General features: G+C 41.9%; 1 protein-coding gene across 7 annotated transcripts in view; it reads right to left on the bottom strand.

Annotated features, from left to right (window-relative positions):
- NTRK2 (neurotrophic receptor tyrosine kinase 2) overlaps window positions 1-18,569 on the bottom strand; it is a 207,790-nt gene extending 189,221 nt beyond the window's left edge. For 3 of the 7 annotated variants that reach the window (XM_021380843.1, XM_021380844.1, XM_021380845.1), the window contains exons 1-3: window positions 18,247-18,569; window positions 965-1,039; window positions 656-727 (exon numbers count right to left, since the gene is read on the bottom strand). In XM_021380843.1, the coding sequence (XP_021236518.1) occupies window positions 656-727; window positions 965-1,039; window positions 18,247-18,455 (356 nt within the window). In that variant the 5' untranslated portion in view covers window positions 18,456-18,569. The remainder of the gene's footprint in view (window positions 1-655; window positions 728-964; window positions 1,040-18,246) is intronic. The other 4 variants (XM_021380847.1, XM_021380848.1, XM_021380849.1 and 1 more) reach the window with 4 other exon arrangements.

Genomic DNA, 18,780 nt, shown 5'->3' with positions numbered 1-18,780 from the left:
CTGCTTCCTGAAATTCATGAACCACAAACTGGAGATGGGTATGAAAGTAACCTCATTCTTATAGTCTGCTTTGGCTACACTTGCTCAGATCACAAGTGAGCTTCAGAAGTGAATCTTCTGCTCATCCTCACTTAACAGGACTCTGGTCCACAGACATGGCACAGTCTCTGGGCATGCAGAGTGGTCAAGCTACACTTGAAGATATGGCCCATGCATGCACCCGTGCTATAGTTGTTAAAGCACATCTGGCCCACTGAATCAGATTAAATCCAGTCAAATCCTTGTCACCGAGTGTAATGCAGTGTTGACAACGTGCCTGCAGGACCAGCTCAGTTCAGCTGAGACAGACACTGTGTTATACTACTTACCAAAAAAGACACAGCCAGAGACCATTGTAAGGGACAGGATAATGAGCTAGACAGCCATTTCACCAGCCTACATTATGTCCCTATGATCTGCCAGTTCCTTATCATACATGTCCTACACTCTGCCAGCTCCTTACCATACATACCCTATTCAGGTCAATGAATGACAGATGGCCATTATAAGTCTGTCTTGTTAAAACATTTTATATTAAGGAAATGGTAAAGGAGAGAAAGAAATTCACAAGAGTTAGGTGGTTTAGACTTAAAAGACAGATGCTTGTCTTACTCACATGTATTGTAGGTTGACGTTTTTCACAAATGCCTGACGGGACACAAACCTTAAGCCTGAATCCACCACAGTCCTGTGAAAACAGACAGAACTGTTAGAACAGTCCATTTACAATACAATGATAAGAATAATGATCATACATGGATAAAATAAGAGTGCAGAGGAAATCACTACCAGGCTGAACTGCAAGATCTACCACTACTCTCCGTAACACATAAAGTCAGACCTACACTCTTTTGAGGTCTCTACATACTTCTGTAAGAGAAATGAGAAAAATTAACTTCAAAAATATTTATTCCATTGTACTCACAGATTTTTAAGTCCAACGTAAAATCCAACTTCATTGTCATTGATACTTTCTAATTTTCGCTGGTTTGCGATGTAACTGTTGAAAAAGCAGACAGAAAGAGTATGAAAGTATGAAAGTGGCTCCTGTCATGGCTTTGATTGTTCAGAAGCCAAGCACTGAAGCCTTTTAGGCTTCAGTGGTTGCTGACCTATTACAACTAACACAAAGCTCTAGTTAGAGCTTCTGCAGTGCACAAGCGCTCCTTAAAATCTTCCCCATCATTTAAATTATACTTTGAGGGACAGGACTGGAGGAGAAACAGTTGAGTTTTACAAAGGGAAAATAAAGCCATGCTCATCAAGGAAGGAAGTCACCCTGAAGACAGTAAATAAATCTGCATCACAATGTCACTTTTTTCCAGGACACTGCTTCCCTACATCATGTATTCTACAGCAGTAAAAGGGTCAGCTGTAATGGTGGCAGTGGAGTGCACCCACTTCCATTTGGGGTGGGCTGCCTTAATTTTATTCCCCTTGTGTGATTAGCCTAATCACTTGTTAAACTGATTTCCACCTCATCCCAAAGCACTTTCAATTTTATTTACAAGGTGTAGCAATAAGAAAATAGAGGAAAGGGAGGATGCATTGCATGATACTACATAAGCAAGAGGAATTTAAGAGAAGAGAAACTGTCATATTAGAGCAAAACACTGGGAGTACACTCACATATGAAGAATATCTACTTGAACTCCAAAAGCATGTGGGCGTGCAGGATGGTCCTTTGTATTATTATCATGTGTGAGCTATGAATGTCCAGTGGTATCACACAGATTGTAAATTAAAATGTTGTACATGGAATTACATAATCTGTTACCTCTTTTCCAGCAAGAAAAGAGGTTTCACGGCACAAATAAGGCTGTCTAATACAAAGGAATAAGCAGAAACTGCAATTCAGCTAACTTTATGGACTGAAAAATGTCTGATGTACAAAACCACCTTTCTAAAGAGTCCAAGCATTTCAAAAGATAACACCACTCACAAAGAAACCTAGAAATGCACTTGGACTTTCATAACCATCCAGAACAAATCAAAGCCACAGGTTTGCCTATAAGGTTAAAGCGTTTCTTTGACAGAATAAAAATTGTTTTCACTTTAAGAATTTTTTCATATTTAATGAGAATTCTGGTGAAGTGGAAAGGAAGGAGTATTGCTTTCCCAAAAGCAACTAATCTACTTCAGCTGGTACATAGAAGAAATATGCTGTGTGCCCATATCCCAACAAAAGCCCAAGAGTTGGGCTGGGCTCTCCTCCAAGATGCAAAGCTGACTTGGGCTATACTCTTTCCAAATGCCAGGAAAAGCAAAAAAGTTTCCCCTAATGGCATTCACTGTCTCTTGGGAAAAAAAAAAAAGCAGTGAAATGACACTAGACGTCACTAGCGTGACACTAGACGAAACACATTATCACTGCATCATATGACAATGACTGCTCCGTGGGTCCTCATAGGCTAAGACTGGCCATTACAAGACAGTGATTTACTCTGCATTTTGTGCATGCCTCCTTGGATTTTTAAAGGCAATCAGATCTAACCTCTTAGGATTTGTTAATCTATTTTGGTGGTGGTTGGGAAATTTATATATTTTGCCAAGTAAAAAAAACAAAATTGTTTATTAAAGACCACCAGTTCATCTATCTGAGTAATGCAAGTGGGTAATCTTACTGCATCTGAACCTCCCTTGCTCATTATTTAATCTGTCACTTGGACCTTATCATGCCAAAATGAAGTTATGAAAGAGATTTCTTCTCCCTCATCCTGTCCTCGGTGTTCAACCAATGAGAACCCTGATGAGACCAGTCAGAGATGGAGAAAATGTAAGGAAAATAGACAGAGAAACACAAGGAGAAGGGACTCAGAGAAATACAAGAAAATAATCTGATGGACCAATTGCATTAGCTGAAGATTAAGCCATCAGAAAAGCTCTGACAAACACTGCCACAAAACACATCCATCTCTTAAACACATTTATCAAACATCTGCATTTGACATTGCAATTTTTATCATAAAAACATTTAACAAGAACCTCCCACTAGGAGAAGCTACAGAATTCTGACATAACTTACAGAGTTGCATAGAAATACATTAGCATATTACATTCTGTGGTAAACCTCAGCCCATGTAAAACAACTCAGCTGTGCTGAAGTCAGAGGAGTTACCACAATTTACATCAAAGATCCGAAAACACAGCCTATTAAAAAATTAAATAAATCAGTGTTGGTCTGTTAGGGAACAAACCAAAGGGATGGCATTTGGGAGGAAGAAGCAATACAAATTCACAGTCTTTTCACTTCTATCTTTCTCTTACTGTGTCCCTCAAGAGAAAAAAAGCTGAGGGGTAAGGGGAGACATTCTTTACTCTGATTTTAGCCTCTTTATGGTGGATATAGTAAATGACTTATGATTCTATTTTCTCACTATCTTCAAGAATCAAAATAACCCAAAACCATGGACTCTGAATAACTGCACTTCAAGTGGATACTGAGAAGAAATTCTGACTAAGTGTAACTAACTCAGAATAATAGCTGCTATGCAATACATTTATTAAAACACCCTCCATCCAGAATATGAGCAAAACACATTTCATACCACTAGAAAACCTTACAGAAAGAGTGGACAGATGTGATTTACCATAAACAGGGACTCTTAAGCTTCCTCACTTGCTTAACAAGACTGTTAAGCTTTTGCAGCTATTTCATAGCTGTGAGAAAGAACAAAGTCCAGTGACTAGCCCTACACTTTCAGAGGAAGTTGTTCTTCTGTTTAATTTAGAGGGAGGTCTGAAATAAAACCTCTTCTCTAACTGAAGTCTATTTTTACGTTCTTCAAAACTACTCTACCTTGATGTTACTTATCATCAAACATTAATACTCTAAAAGCTCTGTCTAGAAGTGGGCGGCACTGAGAAATGTAATTTGCCTGCATGCCCTTAAGAATATCCACCCTGTTCTTTAACTGAAGGTTTTTACTGTAGCACAGAAGAACATCCTGACTCACTGCTGGCTGAAGTCACATGAGGGGCTTGGAAGCTCCCCCTGCACACCACAGCAAAGTGCAGCACCACCAAAACCTGGCTGGTTAACACCCAATCGGATAACGTAGAGCATCTCACAAATACCAGCTACTGCCTCTAAGCCAAACCCTCCACTGTCTACAACACTATTCACTTGATTATACTGTGGCATTCTGTCTCTCCTTCAGTGAGTCATCAGTAAACAGTATTTTAGACCTTTAATTTCATCTCCCCTTTGTAAACTACTGATTAATTCTAATAAAGGCATTCAGAATCATACACCTACTGACTGCACATTGCAATCTACAATAGTATGTTCATTTCAGCACACTTCAGCAGCTATTGAACAATGCCACGCACCCCACTGTTTCTGGAAAGGATAACTTGAAATCCCATAGTGAAAGAGTTAGCTCTTCCATCTTCTTTTTAGGAGGGTGGGGTCTTCATTTCCACTCCTTACTCATATGAATGACTGCATGTTACATTTGTTCAAAGTTAGCAGAGCCCCCACTGAACTATGATAGCATGAAGAGAAATACGTTCTGCACTTTAAATCAGTTCAACTTCTTTTGTGCTTCAGTGGCTCATAAAAGTATTTCACTCTAAATTTCAAATGATTTTCAAACGCTTTCTTTTTTAAATCGAAAAAAAATTGGTCAGCAGAATTATATCCCTTTAAATTACATGATTTACTCTATTTCATCTGTGTTAATGTATGTTAACGTAAACTACTCAATTTGGAGCTGCAAGGATATGCTGGATAACTCACCACACACCAGCCTCAACAACACAGATGTAACTGTATAACACTGTAATTTGGCTCCAGAAGTATTTCCGTTGCCAGAAGTTCTCTTTATGGGAAATATATTTTCTTAACGCACTGAAAAATAAATCAGCTATATGTTTAGCCCTGGCTCAGGTTCATATAGATGATAAAATAAAAAATAAAAAATAATAAACATTCCTAGTGAACTGGAATATTTCTGAAGTTTGGGAAAACTTCATACTCTGAGTTATTTTTTCACTTAGTCTGTAGGGAGAAAGGCAGCACACTCCAGACATTGAACTGCTAGCAGATGAACTACCATTTAATGACAGGTCACGTATGTCCCTAGTCTACAGTGAGAGTTGCATGTAACATGCACGGTTAAATACTGCACTGTTCCCTAGTGTTGTATTTTCTTACAAGCTCAAATGTCAAACCAAGTTCATCAAAAGGCACAGTAAAACTTACAGACATTTTCAGCACACCTGGGCTGATTTACGGTTATACATCACAATCATGCAAAATTTGTAAGCTTGACACAATACTTGATGAAACTTGGCAGATTCAAATAGGTTTCATTTGCAGCCCCTCTGAAATTAAACTTAACATAATGCTCGAGGGGTGTGAATTCACACAGTTTGAAAATGAAGCACATAGCCACACAATGCTGCATATCAGGAATGCCAGGTCTCAGGCAGATGTAGGGACCAATGATAAGATCTCTACTCAAGTAAGAAATCTCTACACATATGACCAAGCTACCCCCAGGAGCAAAACTCTTGACAGTATGCAATGAGCGCAATGCAGATACCCCCAAGCTGAAACTTCTCTACAGATAAAGAGGCTCAATTTTATACCATATGTTTTACTCTGTTTCGCTGTCCACATCTGCTGTCATCAGTGCCAGATTTCATTAGGCCAGTCTCAAGAACTTTGGTGGCTGGAAAAGCATGCCCTAACTCAGGGAAGAAGTGCAGTGTCCAGTTAGTCCACCACAGACCTATCCAGAATTCAGCAATTTTACAAACAAGTGCTTGACTCCTTGGCTGTCGGGTGTCTTCTGACAAATTCCAAGCAAATGCTGTGGTGTATGGTGTTTGTTTTTATTTTTAACTCTGAATCACACTGTATTTCACAAAGAGTGGAAAACCAACTGCAACTATCACAGGCTCTTTAAGTCATCCTTAAGAGTTATTTTCCTCCCATTTAGAGTATTTAACTGTGAGTCAGAGAAGACTACAGGAGGCAGCTCTCCACACGCCAGCACTAGGACTGATAGAATTAACTCCGGGATCTGTCTTTGCGGCCACTGGCACACACTTTTTTTGAGCAAATTCTTCACTACGCATTCAGATAAGATGCTGTTCAGGGCAATCTGGAGCAAGATATCCCATATTCAAGGTCAGTGAATACAGTTAGCTTTAAGAATTCCCTGTTCTTGACGTATGGCTGTGCCAACTGCCAGAAGATAGTGGGACTTAGACATTCTGCTTCATGACAAAATACAGTGATTATCCAATCAGTAGCATCCAATTACTACCATGCAGTTGCCGTTGGGAATTGCTCCTCCAACACTGACAATCCTGAACAATTAGTGCCAGCCCAACAACTTAAAGCAGGAGAAAGCAGGAATACAGTGGAGATCCGAATTAGGTTCTGGCACTGCAGGAGCAGATCCGTAGTCTTGCTGATGACTACAAGTCACCAGGAAGTGGAAAGCCCACAGTTTGCCAGCCAGCCTTAGCTCACTCTTTACAGAATGCAAACATGAAGGCAAAAGTGAAAATAAATGAATATGTCTGCAATGCAGAGTTTAAGGAAACAGCTGCTATATTTAGAGGCAAAGAAAATGAAACGTAACACACCCTTGGGCTTACTTATGTCTCTGGTTTGGCTTCAAGGTGTTTGTTCTGTTCTCTTCAAATAGCACATTACCAAACAAAGCTAACTCTCAAGACACTTCATGCAGCTGCCCATATCTAAGATTCATGCCCTTGATACGCTTCATATCAGAACTGCATTCCTCAAAATGAATGCAGAGCTTACTTAACTATTTTCTCCATTAGGATCACCATTCAGAGTACCTGTCCTCCCTGCTGAGCTCCATGAAGTTCATACAGCTGAGATTTCACCAAGACATCAATTTTTGACATTTCTCCAGAGGTCAGTTGACAGCTATGGTCTAGCTTTTCTTAAGCAAAGGCATTTTGGAAATGCTGATATTCCTTGATATATTCAGAAAGAAGTATCAGCTGGACAGACAACAAACTATTAAATCAAAAAGGTATATCTTAATCACTTATCTAGAAAATGCATTTCACCTTCTGTGCATGAAATCGTCTCTGCAGACTGTCAAGAAGAGACTTAAACTACTGTACCAGGTCCTTTATAACACATACACTAAAAATAACACATTATATAAACACAAAAGAAGAGTAGTGAATGTAGCTCTTTATTAGTTCTTCACAGAGAACACACAGAAAAGTAAACAATTTTTTTAAATCTTTTTGTGATCTGCCTTGCTAGTATGTAATGCCATCTTGAAGGAACATATATATACAAACAAATATGTGACATTTTTTCTACTACAAAATCACCTATTGTACTGACTTTTCAAAGAATAGTAACACAATTGCTCTCTTTTTCAGCACTTGTATACACTACCTTTGCAGCTCTTACTGGCCTGGATGCAAATGAGAATGGAAAAACATCAGTTCTGTAACAGGATAGCTCCTAACCATCCTTCAGATGTACCTTTTCAGTTCTCTCAGAGAATCAAAACATTAAAGCATCTCAGTTGATGTCAAAACCTCTGAATTCTTTCTTCCCAGGCATGAAGCTCAGGCAGTGACTTTGTGGAAGTCTGAAGTGAGTTGCACATCCTTCAGTTAGATTAACACTTGTTCACATAAATCAGTCTGCTTCACAACAGTTCAAGTGCTTTTCCTATTTTCAAGTTTTGATCTGTTCAGCATTCTGTGAGTCTTTTTACAGAGGTTGCTCTGAACGTAATGCCTCCTAATTATTTCCATGGAAGCTACAACAGATACAAAAAGCACAATAACACTATTTAATAGAGCAAATTCCCAGCTGCAGAACACTATTTTTCAACATAGTCACCACTATTAGCTATGCACTGGTCTGCATGCTGTACTCATAAAAATCTGCACAAGTGTAGGTGACCCACCATCACCGTCACCACTGCTGAAACACAACACCCAGTTCCTAACTGTGCTCACACCCTCTACTGGGTCGCCATTAACGTTCAACATCAATGAATGTCAAGGGGTGCAATTTTTTCCACATGGATGAACTCAGTGACACATCTTTGCTTCATACACACTTCTATATCAGACACCATTCTGTCAGACTGCCCCTCTGCCGCCATCTGTCACATGGTGACAAAATGTAGGGGAATGCTGGTGGGAAGGTTCAACCTATACTGCCATGCCACCAACATCTGCCTCTAATGTTGTGGGCCAACATAATAAAATGTGAGGCACTTCTTTTGGAGAAGCCCTTGTAATTCAACATGAGACATTACCTCTGAAATTCCCTCTGAGGTCAGTCTTCCTCCCACATTTATTTCCACTAGTTGAAATCCATACTTGACTTTATTTGGTTTTAAATTGCTGGCTCCTGGAATGTCAAATACTCCGTTCACGATATTCTGATCAAGATGTATGCCCATACCTGCTATACTTTCCATTTCACCACTCATTGTGTGCAATACAACTTCCTGCCGAATACAGACCAAAAGGCAGTACTTCCAAATGATGAAGTGAAACTACAAAACTTGAGGGCACCTATTCAGGAAAATCGACATATATCCTCTTAATACATTAAATTTGCTGAATAATTTGACTTCTGACATCTCATATAATATTCCCTTTTCAACAAGCTATCAAAAATTGTCCTTCATCTATTTTTATTTAAGTCTTGGATGTCTACACATGGTCATAATCTCTATCATTTTTCTCTACGATTACTAAACAGAGAACCCAACTGGAAAATGTTTTTCCAGTCTTCAGCTGATACCATCTGCTGCCGTGGTTCACAATTTATTTCCTAGTCTCCTTTCCAGGACCTATGAAACATCCTGGGCAGTTCTCAGAGCAGATCTGTCTTCTCCAGGGTTTATATTGTCTTTTAATGGAAGATATACAAATACATCTTCATGTTATGTTACCAAAATAGTCCAAAACACAGGTTGATGTTCTGAATTTCCATGATACTTCTTGTTTGCTCATCTAGGCCCAGAGCATGTCGCCACATAATGTATGTCAGTACCACTCTATATTTAACCAAAGCATTTTTTCAGGGAAGTTTTAAACAGAGTTGTAATTACTTTGCTAAAGCCTTCCAGGGGGACTCTTTGTTCTTCCACATTTACAGTTCCCTGTTTCTCTTACCATATTTATTTCTATTATGTTCTCTATCATGTATAGTCCATTTATCTTCATTTTAATTGGCCAATATTTTGAATTTGTAACTTCTTCCTAAAAATAGCACTTTCTCTTCACTTGCAAAATCCTGTTCTTCAATTAACGCAAGTAGTTTCTTACTTGCACTGCTTACGTTAGCATAATTATAGGTTTGTTATAGGTTTGTTACACTTTCTGAACATGTGTCAGGATCCACAGTATTTCTAATAGCTGTGCTGACTGCTATGTTGCTGCCTCTTTTTCCAAAACTTTCTGTTTCTGTGCTTGTCCAATTTGACATTTGAGAAATCCTCCCATGCAATGACACACACAAAATAGTGTTCTGTGTCTTCCCTTCAGGTTTCTATTCGTATTTCTGTTTATTCCGTTGCTTGACCTTTTCTATATTGCCTTTTCTATAGTGAGATCAAGCTGACTTAACAATGCATTCACAGGCATCTTTATTGTTACACTTCAGCAAAATCTACACTTTTGTAAGTGTCAATTTTCCATTTTGACATTATTTCTAGCCTTTGACCAACTTCTCTGCTGTTTTCCCTTCAAACTATATTCTTGCTCTACATATACCTCTTTCACAAGGTAATGTGAAAGACTGGTCTTCCACAGTTGTCCTCAAACTTTTTCACCATTTCTGCAAACTCACCTTCTCTTTATCCTCCACTACTTTCATAGCATCCTTCCTTTATCTTTACAGCTTTTGTCCCTGCCACTGCTTAGGAGTAGATAACCATTTTTCTCATCTGTCAGCAGCTTGTCCTTAAGGCTATTGCAACCACACCACATTGCTGCACACACCTTTCAGCACTCCTGCAGTTTACACACCCTTGCAGCGCATCCCTTTCTCAGGACGGATGAAGTGTTCACCTGTAATTACACAAGCAAGTGTCAAGCAGACATTTTGCTGATACCCCCAACTCTTTAGGACTCTCATCTCCTAGGTCTTTCACTTCAGATAAGCCCCATGAAGAGAAAAACTGCTTCAAGCTAAATTATTCGTTGTTAAGTCATAAGACGAGATGGAAGCGTTCTACAGCAGACTAATTCTGTCCATATAACCAGACAAAGCAAAGAGAAGGAATGAATGCCCTGTCTCCCTGCAGACAGGAATGCCATGGAGGGCTGGGAAAAGTGTTCAAGGCAGGGAAGATCAATACAATCCTTCTTCCACCTACTCCCACTTCCAGGACAAGTGCTATCTATTTCTGCAGCTGTGCCACCTAGGTCCACGTCCCCCAAACAACACAGGCTCCAGGCAATAAGACAGCCACTGCACAGAAACATGGTGCAGTAACTGCAGTGATTTCTAAAGCTGAAGGAAAAACAAAAATAAAAACAAAACAATCAAAAAAGCAGTTAGTAGCATCCAGCATTAATATTTCTTTCTATTTAGGTGCCTTAAAGTCACATGTAAACTTGTGCCAATTCAAAATGTTTGTAAATCTGTTTGAATCTAACTTGAAAAGTTACATGTACATGTGTAAGTATATGTGCAATACACTGCATTCAAAAGATAATTACATTCCTTCCACTTTTAACTGTATGAGTAAAATAATTCAGTGTGTGCCTAAGTTCACTACTTGGTCCCACCGAAGTCAATAGAACTGCTCCCAGCAGGAGAGTAGTGTGTTCACCAGGTGAGGACTGCTGTAAACATAACATGTTCAAAGAATGTTTTTTTAGAAATTAGGAAGATGCGAATCTGGAGGGGGAAATAGGAGATGAATAAGCAATAGCCTGTTCACCTGCCTATCCAAAATAAAATGGAATTTCACCCTCCTGAACTAGACCCATCATCACCAAATAGGTTCCGCTGATTTAAAAATAAGATTGAAAGCCTTGTCTGTGTGAGGTACAAGGCCACAGGTTGGGAAGAAATGCTGGATATAGCGGTCCACTATGGTTCAGAGCACTGGGTTCAATTCTTACCTCTTCCTAAGGGAAGTCTCTCAAAGGACACCATACTATAAACCAACCTGAGAGAGGGCAGCCTCAGCCCTACCTGTTTGTGCTGCTCCCCTTTCTGCCATAAACTAATGCTCTGTGGAGCAGGAACAGGACCCAGCCATCCCACTGTGCAAACAAGCACTGTGGTCATTTAGCTAAACAGACTGTCCTGCTCTCTGGCCCAAAAGCACATTCAAATGCTGCACATCAAGTAAGGCAACTCAGACAGGAAGAACTGAGGCAAATCCACATCTGTATGCCATACAGGCCAGTAGATACAATGCTGACACGCAAGACTGAGGTTCAGACCCGCACTCTGCTTCAAGCTGTGCAGGCCCAGCATGCTCCACAGAAGAGGTTTGCTTGGGCCATGCAGACATCTCACTCCACAGCTTGATGCTGCTCACTGGAGGAGTAGTTGTGCTTTTCCACTCACTTTGCTGAACCAAGTCATAGAATCATAGAATTCCCCCAGGTTCTCTGCAGAGAGTGGAGGCGGGGGACGCCTCCATCAGGTAATTCGCAGCAGGAATCTAATTTGGCCTCCTGAATCACTTCCTGGAAGAAACGGCCTCTCCACTGCTGGCAGGAGAGCAGCCAGCTGCATTAAGGACCTTCATTGCAGTCTGCAAGGAGTTGCCAGATTTTAAACGCTGAGGCCTGGGACGTTCCCAGATATGCTGAGCAAGTCCAGCGCGTGACACTTGCAGCACATGCTGTGAAGTCTCTCAATGCGTGCCCGTCAGTCTGACATGCCCAGTATGTGCACTTGATTTATCCTCATAAGCTTGCTGTGCTGTCTGGCATTTAGAAAATCAGACAGTTGTTGCAAAAGAATGGGAAAAGTCACATCCTATACAAGCTTCATGTGGGATACAGCATCTGATTGTGTAATACGCACTGCACAGGATATCTGCTGAATATGGCCCTAATTATTTTTATACATAGGCTCAGAAATTAAAGGTAAAAATAAGTCAACTTAAATCTAGAACTGTGTGATTTCTTTTGGCTCAGACGTCAAACCATGAGGAAAAATGGTGAACTTGCCTGGGCCCAGGCAGAGCTCCCATAGATGCCCAGAATTGTTGTCCTTTCATTGATTTTCTGTTTCAGCAATGGACTAACCTTGATTAATGCATTATTCCTCTATTTAAACATCAGGTGGCCGTATGCAGTGGGCCATGTATTCTCTGTGGATCCAGCACAAGCTTCTGTAGTGACTGCAGGTACCACTGTTTTGCAAGTAGAAGTACTGTGCAGGTTTGTTTCAAGACAGAATCAGTGGAAATTTGAAAAGCACCCTTCTAAAATATTCAGTCTCGACGTCCTGTTGATTCAACACATGTAGCCTTCAGAAAGTAGGAAAATGCAAGGAAGCCAAGAAAAGCCCCAGACAAACATAAATCAAGTAAGGGAGTAAGAGGCCCCTTCTGTCCTAAAGGTAAAGCAGGCAGGAAAATACTTGAAACAAAGTCACTGCCATCCTTCCATTATGTCTTCTACTCTGCCTTGGCAGAATATCAGCTCTCTCAAGTTTTGCCATTTACTTTAATAAGGCCTCATCTGAGCCTCAGCTTTCCTTTAAATAAAAGGCATCAACTCAGAGGACCTTGCTGGATTAGGATCAGTTCAGGTTGGTTCAAGTCACATCACTTAGAGATTTGAGATTAAAATGCCTCCAAAATACCCTGGGCCTTGGGCCTCCTTGCTCTACTTTCTCTTAGCTCTGCAAAAGGTTGTATTTCTTGAAGCCTTGTCTGGGAATCAAAAAATATTGACCTAAATTTGATCTTCAAGAATATATCCTAACAAGCCAGAAACAAGAACAGATGAATTGGTATGAAATACATTTAATAGTTCCAGCTATAACTTCTGCTGATAAACAACATTCACTGCAGGTCATGTTCTTCCAGGAAAATTTTTTAAAATTGCATATTCACAATGGAATCTCCATGACATGGCTACTTTCCCATAAGTGCATTATGGTTCTTCAATGTTATGTTAATAGAAGCTCTATGAGAAACAGTATCTCCATATACATATTTCAGTGGAGTTTAAGCTTGGTTTGCTTTATGTGGTTTCTGAAAATATAGGCTCGCTATCAAAAGTTGAATTAAAGCGCATACCCAATATATTTGATTTCAGTAGCACCTCTGTGCCTACATACGTTTGTATAAAAAGATCTTAGCAAACACAATGTGCAGTAACAGAGCAGTGCAGTCATATGGCTTTCAAACCTCTATAAATTTGTTTCTCCATTTGAAATGTACATAAATGATGAATTAATACAATCAGTGCTCCACTTTTTAAAAGACAGCTTTCAAAGAGGGGCTTTTGAGATGTAACAAGCTAAGTATACTTTTAACATCAGTAAGTATTGACGGGGTTTTTAGGGTTTTTAGAGTTCCCTGCTCCATTTTTCATCATTTATAACTCTTCATTACCTGCTACACCCATCCAGCTTGGGCAAGGAGATTCTGCAAGCCACCGTCATTGATGTGCTGTAAGACATTGCTGCAGTGAGAAATGACAGACAGGGAAGAGAGAGAACTGCAATCCAAAAAGAACAGATTTTTTTCCCTCTTACTTGAAAACAAAATCCAAAATGTAGAAATAAGACTCTTGTTTAGTTCTATAAAAGTTTTTATTTTATCATGATTTGAGATCTAGAATCTTGCTACGCTGCTTTCTCCCTTTCACTTTCAGCATGAAAAGAAAATAATCTGAAAAATCCAGAAAATGCCATCCTAAGCTGGACTGCCCAGCCTTCTGTTTTCTCGTTAGAAGGGGAGGAAATGCAAACTTCCTGAAAACAGCATATTCAAGAGTAAAGTCTTAAATCCAAACGAATGGCCTTCATTTCCATGTATAAATCCTGAACACCTCTTAAAGCTCAAGTGACCAAAGACACAGAACAAGAGGCAGCGTTTTGCCAGCCCACTCCTACACAAGGCTGAGCACCTCCTGATGGACACTGCACCCACCCGGCTTGCCTCAGCCTGCTGGAGAGAGCCTCAGCCAGCCCCCTGAAGCCCTGTCACTCCTTACCAAGTGGAAGGACAAGGAATAAAACATGGCATCGAGAAGACAACCTGCAAGCAAAAATACCCAGCATATACAACACCCTTTGATGTGTGATCTTTTAAATGTTTTTAGAGTCTGGAAATTAAAAAACTGATTTTCATAATGCTTACTTTAAACTCATCCTAACCCATCACCCAAACCTTTAAAGAAAAATGGAAAAAAAAAAAAGCAACAAATTACTAAAATGAGCTATTATATCACCACTGTCCAAAACCCCTTTAATAATGTGTAGCCCAATGCCTTGTATTTTACTATGTAACTCCAAGCCATCAGAAATAGCTTTTCAATCCAGACAAGCAACGGAACGCTGCAGAGCCAACAGTTGTTTTGAGGAAGAAAAGGCTAGGGGCTGAGAACCCTTGTAGACAACTTTACATTATATTTGATCTACAACAGTCTAGAAATCTAAAATGAAAGAGACCCAAAATACCAACAGCACTGAGCTTCATATGAATTTCAATATGCCTTTTTTTTAGCACAAGCTCACATGACTTGTTAAATAATTTACTCTATAAATTACTTACCCTGTCTTATTTATTAACAATTCTAGAGTGCTTTATATAACTGCATCAGTAATTTACTTTGTGGTTTTGAAATGTACGCAATACACAATCACCTCTCCCTTTTACTAGGCAAGCGCTAAGAAGTCACCTACTATTTTGTTGGCAAGCAGTTCTTCTTGACACACACTAATTTCAAATCCCATTTACCTGAATAATCATAAGTCAACATATTAATGACTTGATACCAGAGCAGCAAACCTAGGCCATGAATACACTAACAGCACAAGAATTCTCTTTGAAATCAAGATCTATGAACTGTCACGCATGCTGACATATACCAACAATACACATTTCTTAATGAGAAAGTATTAGACTTGTCCTTCCACAAAAAGTCTTGAACACTTTTGATGTTAGTAATTTACTACCTTATTAATATTCTTGCTCAAGTGATCTCAGTAAGGACTACTTATCTGCTGTAGGGCCTGGATTTAACAATGTGCATACACTCATTTCACTGTCACTACTCTTGTTCCTCAGCTCTTAGTGTGAGCCTCAATGACTGATATCACAATTTTAATGCAGGGCCTTGCTTTGGAGTTCCATTTATCTCCAGTAGTATCAATACTACCAAACAATTATTACGATTGAGCTCTGTTTTGATGAGCGGTTATAGCACTGGCACATGCTTTCCAGATCAAGGCCAGCCCGTGTCAGCAGCCTAACCAACAAATCCAAAACATTATTAGAGGCAGAGAATTTTCAAAATCTCTCTCTTATTCGTCAGAATGAGAAAACTTGCAAAACAACAAGGAAGGGAAAGAGTGAGGAAGATGACTAAGAAAAGCACCAGGCAGAAATACTCCTATGCCCACCCACACTGAGTTGCAGCAGTTGGGCTTTACAGGAGTGATGCAGAAGTGCTCTAGAGATCTTTTTCTGATTTCTGTATGTTTGGATGCAGACTCAGGCAGAAATATAGTTACACGTGGACTGGGAGGAGTGGGTGTATTGGGCTTTAACCTGCCATTTGCCTGTGGGCCATTACAGAGACGAAGCTCCATGCATGGGGCAGTATGGACACACAGACCCACGGTCTGCTGCTCCCACCAGCACCACCCCAGCTCTCTCCCAACTCACTGGGCCAAGGGGACACCCTGCTGCCCCTCACATCCTTCCAACTCAGCACTCAGCCCTCTGCACCACCATGGGGCCGCATGTCCACCAGAACCATATGTTTCTCGCCAAAGCCCAGAGTGCATAGCCCAGGTGTAGTTCTTTAGGTAGCCCCTGTGTCAGTGGATGCCTTGCCTAAGATTGCCAGGTCCACTCCAGTTGAGAGGAAGGTGTAAGGGATAAATGGAGGATTGTTCTCAACAGGCATGTGGGAAATACATAGGGAAAAATTACTAGAAATTAAGTGTCTTATGCTCTTCTCACTTTTATTATACCAAAAGAAATTCCACTGGAGACCAACAGAATTGTGCTCTTGTATCTACAGATCACAGAAAACTAAAATCAGGCCTCATGCTTCCTAAGTAAAGTGTAATGCTTCAGTCTCTTAAACGGGTTTCTTAGCTAGAATAAAGCAAGATGTGCAGCGTTAAAAAGATGTTTTCACAATCTGCATCTACCATATAAGAACCACTTCCTCACGTATTTACTGTTAGCTAAATTCTCACAATAAAATAATATGATAGCCATCGCAGTCCAACTTTTATGTCTACAAAGTCATTAAAGGGCCTTCGTGTTCTGTGTTAAAAGTACTCTGGAAAAGACCTTCTTAAATACATGCCACAGCATCTCCTGAGAAATCCATGAATCAAAATTATTTTTAGATCACCAAAGACAACAACATGCAATGTCACAGAATGATACAGTAAAAACTGAGGAGAACTGTAAAGACAGCAATGCTGAAAAAAACACAGGGCAGAATGAAAGCAAGAAGCACCAGTGCAAAATGACTAGACATGTTTCAAGCTGATCATGGATGGAGTACATATTTATGTACACATTTCTTCCCCTGGCCTTTTAAACAGTTTAAATTCTAGGGGGAAATTGCTGCATTACCTCCAAATTGGAAGTACAAGATAATAAGCCTAGGAAAGCCTAGGAAAATGAGCAGAGATTCATAGCTTAAAGCAATTTTTTTTTTTAATGAAGCAATACAAAGAATATTAAGCAAACATCTGAAACAATAACCGTTGTAAGAACTTGGAAATACTGTTTCACTCTCATAGGTCCTAAAAATCTGCAAAAGGTAGGCCACAGAGGAATAGCAGGGATGAAAGCCCCCAGTTTTTTCCCTAAACTCACACTGGGAAATGCAGCAAACAGACTACCATAAACTGCAGAAAGGTAGCCCAAAGGCTGTGGAATTAATCTAATATCACACAATACTTTGTGCAATTTTTGTATTGTGTCTAAAGAAAACTGAGAAAGAGAAGAAGGAAGTAGAAATGAAACCACGAGAAATCTGTACAGATTTGGGGAAAAATATTCCAGCTTTTACAATAAAACTGTCCCGTGAAAAAATCTGGAAACAACACGGGCCGGGGAAGAAATAGATGGAAAAAACAAATTTAGAAGGCTTTTCCACCAAGTCTGTCATCTGCATCCCCGTATTCAGCATTTTTGCTCAGCCAGAGTCCTTGCGCCTGTTCTCAGCTAAGGCATGCAGATGCCCCAGTGTGCCAGGCTGTCAGAGGACGCAGGATTGAGAAGGAATTGCTATACAACTCCCTTACCAATTATCAGCTGCAGGCAAACAGGGATGGAAACCACACATGAGTGAGAGAGAAAAAAAAACTTTCTGCACCTTCCTCACAATTAATGAGGGTTTCCTAATCCTCCAGCACTCGCTGGGAGAGCACCCGGCTCATTTCCCGTCAGCCTCAGGGCGAACTGATGGAGAAGGGCAAAGCGGGCTCACACTCCTATGGCCACGGGTAGAGATGGCCACGGGAAGGGATGCGGCTGCCCTTTCTCAGAATGTGCCGGATCCCTTCCCTTTCTTTTTTATTTGTTTCCCCCAGTAGAGAAAGGGTATAAAGTGGAGAGGCCAGTGAGGAGGGTGAAAACCCACTAAAGCTCACAGGACTAAACTGAGGGCGCGAAAGTAAAATAAATCAATAACTTAAGACCTCGTCCGCGTCCGCCGCAGAGATGCGCTGGGGGCTGCACGCACCCCGGGGGCGGTCAGGGACGGAGGCGGCACCGGGCGCCCACCCGGCTCCGCGCCGCTCCGCGGCCGGCAGCGACCCCGCACCAACCTCCCGCCCCACTCGCGGGGAACCGCATCGCGGCAATGGGGATTTATCATCCCAGTGCCCTCGCAAGGGTATCCCTGGGACGTCGAGCCCAATTAAATCACAGCGGGATTTTGGGCTGCCCGCGGAACAAGTGCATCTCCGCGCGGGGAAGTTGCCCGCCACCCGCTGCCATCCCCCCCTCGCCCGCCGCGCCCGGACTGGGGCAGAGCCCAGCCCATACTCACATCTCGGTGACATTGTCATCCTCGGCGCTCCGCTGCGGCACGGGGAAGGAGGCGATGCCCGGCACCGGCTCCGCGCACCAGATCCGCCAGGAGCTGCAGCGACAGGACGCGGGGCAGCCTAGCGCGCCCCACCAGCAGCCCAGCACCAAGCAGCACAAGCCCCACAGCCGCGCCAGGCCGGGCCCCGGCCTCCGCCGCCAGGACACCATGCCGCCCGCTCACTCCAGCGCTGCCCGACGGCCTCCTCCCGCTGCTGCTGCCGCCGCCGCTGTCGGGGCACACGCCCGGAGGGTGCGCAGCCTTCCGCGCCGCGGGCCGGCACCCCGCAGCCGGGGCTCACATGGGCGCGCCGCGCCGCAGCCGCCCCGCCGCGGTGCTCGCCCGGGGCTGCGGAGCGGGGGGACTCGGGCGAGCGGTGTTCGGCGTGGCACCTGCCCCGGCCCCGCGGGCGGGCAGCGGCACTGCCTGCCCCCGCGGCGGCTCCCGATGATGCTGCAAAACGCTCCGAGCGGAGCGGCGGGGGGCAGGTGGCGG

This window comes from Numida meleagris, chromosome Z (genome assembly GCF_002078875.1).
Source record: "Numida meleagris isolate 19003 breed g44 Domestic line chromosome Z, NumMel1.0, whole genome shotgun sequence".
Taxonomy (NCBI): Eukaryota; Metazoa; Chordata; class Aves; order Galliformes; family Numididae; genus Numida; species Numida meleagris.
This window is presented reverse-complemented; position numbering and strand designations above follow the sequence as displayed.